This window comes from Haplochromis burtoni, unplaced genomic scaffold (genome assembly GCF_018398535.1).
Source record: "Haplochromis burtoni strain Fernald_Lab_line unplaced genomic scaffold, NCSU_Asbu1 Contig_455, whole genome shotgun sequence".
In the NCBI taxonomy this organism is placed as follows: Eukaryota; Metazoa; Chordata; class Actinopteri; order Cichliformes; family Cichlidae; genus Haplochromis; species Haplochromis burtoni.
In genome coordinates, this window is record NW_024582816.1 from 96,312 (window position 1) to 108,615 (window position 12,304).

Here is a 12,304-nt window from a genome sequence, read left to right on the forward strand (position 1 = left end):
TGTGTGTGTGTGTGTGTGTGTGTGTGTGTGTGTGTGTGTGTGTGATTTATGAGCATAAATGTGTGTTTACAGATCAGGACAGAGGTTTAATTACAGTCATCAGTGTCACTCTCCAAAGAGGATGTAAGGAAACGTGAGTTTGACCGTTTTCAGCTGTTTGTTTGTTTCGCTGTGTTCGTGTGCTCGTCACCGCTCTGCTTCTGAGCTGATTTGAAGCTGTGGTTACATTCACACCTCGCTGCTGCCAAAATAAAATATTTCTTTGACTGAAGCACCTCAGCCTCTCTGACTCAGATGGGCTCATTTCATCCTGCTCGTCTTCAGCGTCCGGTCTGTTGCGTCGGATGTTTGACCCACACACAGAAATACCAGTTACATGAATCTAAGAAGTGATGAATAATGAAGTGAAACATGTTTTAAATGTCAGAACTTTTATCTTTTATTTTCATATAAATATTCTTGGTGGTCAGACTCGGTAGAACAAAAACACTGAATGCATGAAGGTTTAAAAACGATGGTGTATGTACAGTTATAAATACTCTAACATATATTCACAGAATGCAAACACACAGAATATATTTTTATAAAAACAGCAGATACTCCCCGCTGAGCGTAGAAGGAAACAGCAGTGCATTAATCTGCTCCAAAAGATCCTTTTACTAAAAACTGAACGATTTAGACAAAATCATTTAATAGAGAAAAATAATGTGTAAGGAGCACATGTCTTATGCCTACGTGATGAGTTTAAGTACAGTTTAGATTTAGGGACAAATGAATGAAAACATCGGAGGTGATTTGTCTTTAAATTTTAAAAAGCAAGATTCAAACTCAGAGGTTTAGAAACGAGTTAGCACGTTAGATACGGATTCTAAATAATTCAATATTTTTATGTATTACAGACAAAAAGAAGGTTGTCAGTAGTTGAAAAGTGCAAAAACACAAAGTGATGGCAGTAAGTCAGGTCACGCTTTAGGCCTCCTCGATGGGTGGGCTGTTGTAGCAGCCGTTGGGGATGGATGCCAGGATCTCCCTGAGGTTAGCGATGTCTGCCAGGATGGTGTCGATGTCGCGGTTGATCGAGTTGAGCTGGCGCATGTGTGCGGCCTCCTGCTCCTCCATGTTTCTGAGTCGGGGGCTCAGATTGCCCTCCACAGCTTTCTTAGCACCAGCCAACGAGTCCTCCAGCTGCTTCACCTTCTTTAAATCCACAGCACTGGACTGGTCTGAGAAAAGAGAGTAGACGCGGTGAGGAAGCAGCTCGTGCTGCCTCAGAAGGGCACTCAGGCCTTTCTGGAGATTGTGAAGCTGACCGCGTTAAAAAGCAACGTCTCCAGGAAAATAAATCTCCAACAGTTGATTCTGTTCATCTGGACGTAGCGTTTCCCACAAACGCTACGTCCAGATGAACAGAATCAACTTTCGGAGATAAAAAGCAACGCGTTGCAACTTCATAAATAAAACAGGACTTAAGGTTAAAATCCCAAAGTGTGAGTCAGATAAAAAGTGTACGTACTGGTTGTAGCCAGCAGACCCTGGACCTCTCGCAGAGTTTTCTGCACTTCCTCGCTGACCAGCCTGGCGTTGTTGTAAGCTCCACCCGCTCCCAAAGACGCCTGCAGGGGAAACATTTACATCTTTAACCCCGTGTCCATCGTTTTATACGAGTGCGTCTGTGACAGGTTACTTCAGTGTGGTCAGTTTACCTCCTGGGCGTCAGCATGCAGGTTTTCAGCTTTCTCCAGCTCGGAGGCCAGATCTCCAACAACGCCTCCCGCCGTTGTTTTCAGGTTAGTCGCCTCTCTGTTCAGTTTGGTAGCTTCTTCCAGTATATTGTCATGAGCCGGCAAAGATGCAAATTCTCCCTGAAGGGTAAAGACAAAAGTCTCCGTTCAACTTAAAAAATAACCAATCAAACACATTTGTTTGAAGAAATTTCACAGAGTAAATTCTACAGCTGCTTTCTTCAACAAACGTAAACTTGTCCCTGACGTCTCGCCTGTTTTATCATTTCCAACATAAAGAATGCGTCATAAAGTAACGCCACAGTATTCATGCTACCTCCAGACCAGTGACCACGTCCCCGAGCTTGTTGATGTTTTCCAGGGCGTTATCATAACTGTCCTGAACATCTCCCAGGATGGACAGCGTTGCATTATTATTGCCAGCAGCCTGCTGGATGGTGGTCTTGATGTCAGGCAGACGCTTGATGGCAGCGTCTGCCTTTGTTTTGCTGCCTGCGATCTGCTGGTCGAAGCCTGAGAAGGAAGAAGAGTGGCATCAGCCTGCCGCTAGAGTTATGGTGGTGAGTGCCGCCCCATCGCTCGGTGAGCCTACCTTTCAGGGTTTTCAGGGAATCTTCTAGCTCATCACTTTTGCTGTTGATGAGTTTGATGGCTCCTTCGGTGTCAGCTTTGGCAACATTGACTCTGTCCACGAGGCCGTTGTACTCCTGCAGCGAGGGATTGAGAACAGAGGTGTTGATTGTTAAAACGTCCAACGTTACAGCAGAAATAAACATGTTTACTGATACTCAAACGATTTTGGTCATTTAGCCATTTCCTCCTTTAACTGGACATCTCCTGCTCATCAGAGGTGAATCTGTGACACTTTCGTACCTGCTGGGCAGCTTTGCCGTTGGCCAGCAGGTCCTCAGCGACAGCCTTGTCTCTCAGTATGTCTTGCTGCAGCGCATCAATGCCTGCGAGGTTCTCATCCATCGCCTCTGTCACTCCATTCACCCTGGAACGCATCGCATCAGTCGCCCCCTGTGCATCATGGGAGAACAAAGGAGGTTAGAGACACTGAACAAGTAGATGATAATAAAAAGAAGAATCTGTCCTCTCCAGCCATCACCTGCAGAGATGGGGGGAGGTTTTGCTCCATGTTGGCGATGTCTTTCAACATGCCGTCCGCCATTTTGCTCTCCTCTATGGCATCGCTGCTTAGACGTTTGGCTTGGTTCTCAAAACCCTTCACCTGAGCTGAAGTCTGTTCATACCTGGACACACGCAGGTGGCTCTAGTTTAGTCTTTAGGCACCGGGTTTAGATTCTGCTGTCATTAACAAATCTGAAGCGTTTACATGCAAAGTGCACGTAAATCAACAAAGTGGTTGATTCAGAGTCTAAAAGAGTCTTTGTCTCTGAAGCTCAGAGGAGATACTTACATGGTTTTCAGGTCTCCAATCAGCTCTTTCACTTTGTTCTCTCTGTTCATGAGGTTTCTGACCAGAGTCAGACTCTGCTGCGAGTCACTCAGAGCCTTGTTAGCGTTTCTTTCCACAGCGTCTGCGAACGTCTGATGACTGGAAGGCAAAGGCGTCGGCGTTAGAGACGGTGGGCAACGTGGACCGGTCTGCATGGTAGCCAAAAAACGTCTTACTGATTTGTGAAATCAGCACTTACTTGTTAGCCAGGTTGGTAGCCGTCGTCACCAGTGAAGACAGGTCGTTTGAACCCAGCGGAGAGTCGCTCGGAGGTACATCCTGAAAAATAAACAGAGGTTAGACAAGAAAACATCGTTGCCAATTTGTCAGCTTCTGTTTTCCCAAAATTTCTTGTCTTCTCTAAACCTTTGCCTGTTGCCTCTAAATACACGCACACCAAATACAACACAACCCCTCTAAAATAAAATAATGATTCTGTCAAACACGACGTGTTCATCTCTGCGTCTGTCAGCGTGGAGCCTTACAGCGAACTCGAGGTCATGTTTGGCCTTCTCCAGCTGGACTTTCATCTCCTCGATCAGCTTCTGGACCTCCCCCACCTTCGTCTTGTACGTCTGTTGCTGCAGTTTGATGTCAGCGGCTGCGTCCTTGATGTTTAGGAGATCCTCCTCCTCGTCCAGCTGCCGCTTGCTGATGAACGACAGGCGGTCCTGCAGCCTCTTCTCCACTTCTGTTACAGACAAACAATAAGAAATCGACTTTATTTTAACCAATGAAACCTTCTCCAGTACATCTGCTATGGAAACCTGAGCGAAACCATTCGGCTGCAGGTCTACTAAGTTCTTCTAAAAACTGCAAGTTCACTTAACCAAGTTATTGAGTAAAAATTTCTTATTAAAGCTTCTACAATGTGGATTTTTATTTTTACCAACTGTAACTGTGACAAACAGCAGCTGACTGATCACTTATAAACATAGGAATTAGTACATTTTCCCATTATACTCACATATTTTACTTTTAACATACAAGAAGTCACAACATGTTCAGCAGTCACAGGTTTAGTTTAGTGTTTGGCAAATTGGTACTGGGTCCTAAAAGCCTTCCGGTGATGGCACAGATAAGGTGCTGTCTTACTTGTGAGTTGCTTGGCGTCTTCCATCATGTCGTCCACCTGCTCCATAGCATCTGTCAGAGCGGCCTCTATCTCCTTGTTATTAGCTGGTTTCAATCCTCCGTCCGTGTCAGAGAACAAAGACTCCAGGTCCCTCAGTTTGGCAGCATAAGCAGCCATCTGAGCCAAAAGGAATACGTTTAGATGCCACAGTGTCTTAATAAGCAGATGAAACTTCAGAGTTTCTATAGGGTGATATTGTGATAATATTGTTTTATTGTGATGATCATAAACTGAAAATGTAATATCTCAAAGCCTCAGGTGGTATGATATGGAAAATATAGCATCCACACAGCAGGGGGCGCTCTGTAAAATAAACGTAACACTTTCTGTGTATGACAGCAGGCGCCTGTTACAGGTACCCCACCTTTGCTTTGATGGGGGTGAAACAGGCGGGGCAGCTGGATCGTTGGCACCTCAGACCCTCGAAGCCCGGTCTGCACCGACACTGCCCGGAAGCATCGCATTGATCGGACTCCGAGCGCTGGACGTCACAGTTACACGCTGACGGGAAAACAGGAAAAAATGTTACTGCTGGATCACATCTGGAAAACCGTCACAGCACAAAAAGTGTAATTAAAAGGTGCACCAGCAGGGGGCAGCATCCCACCTGTGGGGGTGTTCAGAAGTTTCCAGATGTGGGCCAATGTTTTGTGCTTTAAAGGACTTTGAAACTTTAATATAAACTAGCTTTGCTCAAATTAATGATCATGTTGTTTTTTAAACTTGGTTCAAATTTAAATTCAATTTTCACTTCACTGTTTTCTGTAACTGATGCTTATTCTGCATATTCATCAAGTAAATGATCAATAGAGCACCAAAGAAAAACAAGATTGAGCTTAGCGTTGATCAGCTGATACACTTTAACACATCGAGGTAACCACAGCCATGTTTAAGCTGTTTTAGCTGCACACAGTTGCTGGGCAGCTGCATGCTGCTTTGCAACCCAACACCACCATCAAAAACCACAATTCTGATGATTTTCTTTGCTGTGAGCTTAAGATTATTAAACAGCTTCTCTCTGAGCAGCTCATGAAACTGAAACATGTCAGTTCTGTTTGTAAAAAAACAGTTTTACTGCTTTCTGACATCTAAGATTCAATTTTACAGTAAAGAACACAAAGATTTCCCTGCAGATGAAACCCAGACGTCTACATCAGAAACTCCTCTGACTGCGTCGTTCTTACGTTTGCAGGCGTCGGTGGGCTGCCTGTGGTAGAAACCTCTCACGCAGTCCTCACAGTGCCGTCCCTTCGTGTTGTTCACGCACTTCAGGCATTCGCCGCTGTTGCGGTCGCAGCTTCCCAGCACTCTGACGTCGATGTGACCATTACAGTGGCAGGGTGTGCAGGGACGCTGCACACCTCCGGTACCCAGGGGGTCGCCATAATAACCTTCCTGACAAACGTCACAGCGAGGACCTGAGGACAGAGACACACAGTCAGGTTAGAATATTCTAGAATTATTCAAATTCAACTAAAGACGTTTAAGAGCTGAAACAAAACATCAACTAAACATCATGTTGTTGATGTCATCTCACCAGAGGTTCCTGATGGGCACCTCTCGCAGCGAGGCTCCAGAGAACCTGGACCCAGTGAGCAGGACACGCCGTCCGCGCAGGGACACCTCACGCAGGTCTCCGGCCACCTCGGGTCTCTGTAGAAGCCCTGGGAACAGCTCTGATCCGCGGGCGTCTCATCGGCAGAGTAACAGTCTCCAGTTTGCGGGTCGCAGCTGCCTCCTCTGCAGCTGCAGGGCTCACAGGGGCTGAAGGCTCCATCTGCGGGGTCTCTGCGTTTGAAACCGGGCGCACACCGCTGACAGAACTCGCCCTCATGACCCGGCGGGCAGCTGCAGGTGTGCACCCAGCGGGCCGGGACGCCGTCTCCACGCTGCGCAGTCACCAGCTGCACGCTATCGAGGTAGCCACGTCCTGAAAAAAGAAACAACTCATGAAACTGTGTGCGAGAGCTGCTCATCCTTCACTCTTTGTTGTTCTTTTCTTGGATTTTATCTCTTTCTTCTCTGTGGAAGAGAAGGAAAAGGGCTCACCGGTGTCTCCAAACGTTGCTCGGATCTTGATGGCTGTGAGGTTCTGCAGGAGCGTCTGGAACTGCAGGGCGGAGAGCTGAGGCCTCCACTTGCTGCCGGGCCGCTCGTCCAGTCTGTTCAGAAAAAGACAGAAGTTCAAACAATGTTTCAGGAAGACGACGTCTTCTCCCTGCACTGTCCTTCAACATGGAACCTCATGAACCTCCGAGAAAACAGGAATCATTCTGATGTGTTTCTTCTTATTGCTTTGCTAATATTTGGACTGCAAGTGACTTCTTGACTAAATCAATCCAGATGTGTAGCCAGATGTGCAAACAAGAAAGAATTTGGTATCACGATGACATTAAATCTCATTAAATGTATCAGAGTCTGAGAGAAATTCTGATTCGGCTCATTGCATTCAGCTCCGAAGGTCCATCATAGTTTCACCCACGTGTGCATGAGGAGAGAGGCATGAAGAACATCTGCAGGTCAGACTCCACGTTTATTGGAGCAGTGCTGTTCCACCCACTTTCTCCACATCGCTCATGCAGTAAATCCCTCGTAAACACAGCCAGGTACTGACGGAGTGCCTGAGATTCTTGCTGCGTCTCTACTTGTTGTGATTAACAGCCTCGCCTCAGGAATGTTCATGCCTCAGAGAAGCCTGGCTGTCTGAACCTTTGATAGCTGGGCTGGAAACGTTTTCACATTCCTGCTGGACAAATGATGTCACACAGAGATGCCAGTCACAGTGTAAGTGGGAGCTATTCTGCCTCATCAAAACACGACACCTGATATTTCAGGCCAGTGTTCTCAAACTGCAGAGCTGCTGCAGGCGGCTGGAACAATGCATTAAAGTTCAATGACTTTCACTAACATTCATTTATAGCAGAAACTGAGGAGAAAGCAGCAGTGACAGTCCCACTAATGCCCACCAGGGGCTCCAGCAGTGAGTCCCCACAGACTCCCATCCATCCATTCGCTTCCGCTGATCCTTTTCAGAGTCGCTGGGGGCGCTGGAGCCTATCCCAGCTGTCATAGGGCGAAAGGTGGGGTACACCCTGGATAGGTCGCAGGGCTCCCACAGACTCCAGTGGGAGTTAAGACTTAAGTTTTAAAGTTTGCATTATTGCGGGCGTGGCCTCTTTGACTGACAGGTGGATGGTGACACAGGTGGCTGTAGCTGCTAGCTGGACCTCTGAGCCTTTTTACTCCAATTATCTGACCAATAATAACACCCGACCAATCAAATCTGTTCTCCACGTCATGTTTAGCGCTTCAGTCAAACTTTCAGCGACTTCACACCGTGGATTTTCTGACCTGAAGCTGTAGGTGATCTTCTGACCACAGGGGACCACAGATCGCAGGTCACCCAGAGAGGCAGCGACTCTTAAGCCGCCACCTTCCAGGATCACGTCGTTGACGGACGGGTATCGGACACCGCGGTCCAAACGCAGCGAGAAGGAGAGGTTCTGGCCGTAACTCAGCAGCTGGTTCCCGAGGTAAGAGTCTGTGAGAAAGGAGAACATCAGTCATGACAGGAATGAAAAGAAAGACAAAGAAGTGTGGGTGGGGCTATGCTGTTAGAAGAGGTGGGGCTTGACTCACCTGGGGCATACAGGTAAACCGGCAGGCTGTTTTTGGAGATCACCTCCACGTCCTGGTGTTTCGGTGACCAGCGGAAGTGAGTATCGGCTGGAGTCGCACCTTGCATCGTCCCCACCTTCCAGTCCTCCACACCTGAAGCACACCAGAGTCTGTCACCTCACTTATTGTGCACTTTTACTTTGAAATGTAGGAAATGTTAGGGTTCTTTTATTATGAAGGTAACGAAGGAGAAAGGTTTACCGGTGGTGAAGGTGGAGGTGATTTTGTGGACCGAGTAACCGGATCGTGCTGAACATCGGCTGCTGTGGCCGTAACAGAAACACGGCAGAGTCAGACTCTCAGATTCCTGCCTGGGCTGACGGCTGAAAACGCAAGAAACAACAGGAAGTGAGCCATGTACTATCAAAATAAGACAGGAGAATATTTCTGTGAACTAAAAACTGAAAAATAATGCAAAGAAGGCTGTGGAAGAAGTGGGCTGTTTAAAACTGCTCAGATGTGTTTGTATTCATCTGAAGCACATAAAGTACTTAAAGCTACTTAAAAACCTGTAATGGAAAGATGGAAGCCAAGCACTGAAATCAATAGAAAAGAGCTGTGGGCTGAAGTTAAGGACTGAAAACTGTAAAGTGACTGAAGACGGAATTCAATGTAAACATTTTTTAACTGCAGTTACAAAACCATTCATCAAATAAAAGACACCAAATGTAAGCAATGACATGCATTAAAGTGCACTGAAGGTGTTGAGAATTGAAGCATATGAGGAAACATTTGTCTCTCACCTTTGGGGGCAGCCGTCAGCTCCGATTGGTCCGTTGGGGCAGCGGTCACATTTGTCTCCTGTGACGCCTTCTTTACAGCTGCAGCGCCCCGTGCTGTCACATGACTTGCTGACAGAACCTGAGGAAAAACAAGCCCGGGCAGAACAACTCAAGTAAACGATGACATCGGTTCGTCGTCAGCCCCAAGTGGCCATTAAAGGAACTGCAGCTTCATTTTTCCACAGCGAGTTAACACATTGAAGCAAAAAGGTTCAGCCTCTCATGTTTGGAAACTGTGTTTTATGAGACCGGGAAAGTAAATGTGTCGCCTCTAAAGACGTGCCAGGAACACAGAAAGGTTCAGACAGTTTTGATGAGGCATGTTTGAGGTGTAGTTTTCGTTTCCAATAAAAACATAATGAACTTACAGGATATGTGGAGGATTGTATCGATCTGATCTGGTGCCAGCGTTGGTACTGATACTATGGATATTTGAATTGATCCTCCCACCTCTGCTCTCTGGTTTGTACGTCTAACATTTTCCACACATAAGGGTTTTGTGAGACTTGCACTCACCTGTAGGGTTGCAGCGGCAGGGCGAGCAGCTCTGTCCCGCCCCCTGCAGGTAGAAGCCATCCTTGCAGCGCTCGCAGTTGCGGCCTTCCGTGTTTCCCTGACAGTCGACGCAGTGCAAACCCAACGCGTCGTGCAGGCAGTACTGAGATCTCCCATTGCACTCACAACGCATTATCGCTGCATGAGAAAGTAAGAGGTCAAAGGTCAAGTTTATTTTGATTTCTTTTAAATGATTTTTTGTACAATAACTGTTTGTAGATGCACTTCCATGCATTTTTGTGGCTTCACAGGTGTTGGACTGGTGCTTTTCCAGTCTGACCACAGGAAGTGCTTGCATTATTGTAAGGACTGTGGGAGGAAGCTGGCTGTTTACATTTCAGTTGTGCACTTTCTTCTGTTCTCCACTTTCCCTTCAGCTTGCATGTGAATTACTTGTTTTGTTCGTATTGTGATGGTGAAAGAAAAGAAGGCACATCCACAAGCTTCCTGAGCTTTAATCTAACAAACAGGAGCATTAGAGATGTTTACAGAGTGTGAAGCGTTTCATATGTTTTGTGGTTTGTTCTGAAATCCCAGCAAGAGCCTGCACACAAATCATCACAATCTGACCAGCCCCGCCCAAAACAGCCAGCACCTCAGCCCCTTCTGTGTGCAGCGAGCTCATCGGGATCACGGCTCAGAAAAGCAGCCCTGAAAAGACTTGCACCCGCTCCTTTAAAGCTTTGATTGAAACTGAGGGAGAGTTTCAACAGGCTGCTGCTTGTTCCTGCTGTTGGCAGAGAGGGCCGATCTCCCCCGCAGTGAATGCAGCAACAGCAGTTTGTGGTAAACCAGAGCAATGATGAAAAAAGTGAATCACAAGGCAGCCTGCAGGGGCAGCCTGGTACAGAGAAACATTTCATGATTTTATTATTGCACCCTTTGCAGTGACCATCCTGGCAATGCAGCAGAAAGGGGACGACCACCAAACTGTTCTCATCCAGGAGGATATGATGTCACTGCAGCCACAGGATATGATGTCACTGCAGCTAATAAGCTGCCGCAGATCTTTTTCTGTGTGTTTTGGGTCTGTTTGGTGTTTGTGTGTTAAGCTGTGCCTCTGAAGCATTATTGCATCAATATTTACACAACACACATGCGAACGTTCGCCCCTGACCGACATCAGGGCGATCGGGAGTCTGACCGACAGCTGGGATCAAGTTACAGAAACCAGGTTTACCAAGTGACCATGAAGGCCAGAGATTTCCCTCAAACTTCAACTCGGACTCGCAGACTGTCTCCCGTGTGTCAGCGTCAATAAGCCACGCTTCTCTCTGTTGTTCTGCCAGGAGAATCCGAGCTGATGCAACTGTGGCACCAGCTGTTTACTCAGGTGAGGTGACCTCAGTCACAAACATCTCGAGCCGCTGGACTTAATCAGCATGAAGTTTGGAGGCAGAGGAAATGTTTCATGTCCCTGTGTTACTGTCCTGAGCTCAACGTGAACCTCACACAGCTGATGAGGAAAAACTCATTTTAAACAGGGTTTTGGGGTTTTTTGAAAGTGTGTTGAGAAAATATCCCCCAGTGATCGGTGGCAGAGGGCTGCCCCCTCCCAGGTTCTGTTGGACGTCTCCTCTTGTTCCTTCCCAGCATCACCAAGTGCTGCTCATAGGGTGTGTCTGACTTTGGGGGTTTTCTTGAACACGTCCTGTCCTGGCAGGAACATTTTAACCTCACTCTGATGTTTTTTCTCCCCGTATGAATCTGAATACCTCGACAGTGACTGTAATCAATTTCTTCTTGGATGTAAGCGCTCAGAGGGAGGCTGAGGTGTGTTTGTCTGACCGTCAGATTCAGCAGACGTGAACAGCTCGTTCCCTACAGTTCAGAGTGCATCACACTGACTCACTCTCTTATAACACTTATTGTTCACCTGATTGCCTCCGGCAGCGGTGAGCTTAGGTGTTGTGTCTCTCATCGGACAGTTTCCAACTTGTGCGCCTCTAAATATTCAGCCTAAAGAAACATTTTCTCTCCAAAGGGAACGTGTTCACTGTTTCATAACTCTGCTTTCTTTTCCCCGGAGGAATGAAAAACAACAAAGACACACCTAGAGACGGTTCTTCTTACATCACAGTGTAAACTCAGAATCTGGTTTCATCTTTAATCTGAGGTTAATGCTTTAACAAATAAAAGACTAAAGCACAGTCTGTGAGCACTGACTCATGTCATGATTCAGCTGATAAAACACTGCACATGTCAAACGTCTGCACTTGGTGCTGCTTTTTTAAGCTTTGAACCAGTTTGTAGAAACGTGCACTGCCTCCCACCTTTAAGTTGTTTTTTGGGGAATAATTTAACTGCGTTTTTGCTCCTGCGGGTGATGACGTGGTTTTCATCACCTTCATGATTTGACAGTCACTCGCAGTCTGTCCTGTATTCAGCACTGACTCAGCAGCAGTAAAGGCCAAACAGCCCAATATAATAAAAATAATCACTGCTTATCAATAAATCAGAAAATAAAGAGCTGCATGTATCTTGATGAACAATGCAGGTTTTACAATATTTTGGGTAAATATTTGACTTTCTGGTATTCTGCAAATATTTTGAATCCATGAGCATATTTACAACATTTCGCTGCTTTGATTCATCTCGTTTCGGCTCCTGTAGTAACCACAGCAAACTCTTATTAGCATAAAAGCTCACATTAGACTGTAAAAATAACATTAGCGTAAAACAATCGCTGGGCGTGACCTGACCAGAGGAGTCCTGGTTCTTATTGGATTCAGCAGCTCTACGCCACAAAACGCAGTATTTTTACAGCAAAGCCGGTAAAACTGAGATATTTCCATGTTTCCTTAACCCGGATCTTGCATCTTTGCATCCTTGTAGCTCTTCACTCGCCGCTGAATCTATCTATCTATCTATCTATCTATCTATCTATCTATCTATCTATCTATCTATCTATCTATCTATCTATCTATCTATCTATCTATCTATCTATCTA

At 46.3% G+C, this 12,304-nt stretch overlaps 1 protein-coding gene and 1 long non-coding RNA gene across 2 annotated transcripts in view; one reads left to right on the forward strand and one right to left on the reverse strand.

Annotated features, from left to right (window-relative positions):
* Positions 1-414: 414 nt before the first annotated feature.
* lamc2 (laminin, gamma 2) overlaps positions 415-12,304 on the reverse strand; it is a 13,439-nt gene continuing 1,549 nt past the window's right edge. The window contains exons 2-21 of the mRNA XM_005945779.3: positions 9,316-9,492; positions 8,761-8,878; positions 8,219-8,340; positions 7,979-8,110; positions 7,691-7,880; positions 6,389-6,501; positions 5,877-6,269; positions 5,524-5,757; positions 4,704-4,840; positions 4,300-4,456; positions 3,690-3,895; positions 3,404-3,483; positions 3,166-3,303; positions 2,854-2,998; positions 2,616-2,765; positions 2,335-2,449; positions 2,059-2,255; positions 1,704-1,862; positions 1,514-1,613; positions 415-1,223 (exon numbers count right to left, since the gene is read on the reverse strand). Of these exons, the coding sequence (XP_005945841.1) occupies positions 970-1,223; positions 1,514-1,613; positions 1,704-1,862; positions 2,059-2,255; positions 2,335-2,449; positions 2,616-2,765; positions 2,854-2,998; positions 3,166-3,303; positions 3,404-3,483; positions 3,690-3,895; positions 4,300-4,456; positions 4,704-4,840; positions 5,524-5,757; positions 5,877-6,269; positions 6,389-6,501; positions 7,691-7,880; positions 7,979-8,110; positions 8,219-8,340; positions 8,761-8,878; positions 9,316-9,492 (3,317 nt within the window). The 3' untranslated portion in view covers positions 415-969. The remainder of the gene's footprint in view (positions 1,224-1,513; positions 1,614-1,703; positions 1,863-2,058; positions 2,256-2,334; positions 2,450-2,615; positions 2,766-2,853; positions 2,999-3,165; positions 3,304-3,403; positions 3,484-3,689; positions 3,896-4,299; positions 4,457-4,703; positions 4,841-5,523; positions 5,758-5,876; positions 6,270-6,388; positions 6,502-7,690; positions 7,881-7,978; positions 8,111-8,218; positions 8,341-8,760; positions 8,879-9,315; positions 9,493-12,304) is intronic.
* LOC121812179 lies at positions 4,815-6,011 on the forward strand. The gene is made up of 3 exons (XR_006052904.1): positions 4,815-4,919; positions 5,532-5,781; positions 5,880-6,011. It is a non-coding gene; the product is annotated as an uncharacterized LOC121812179 (long non-coding RNA).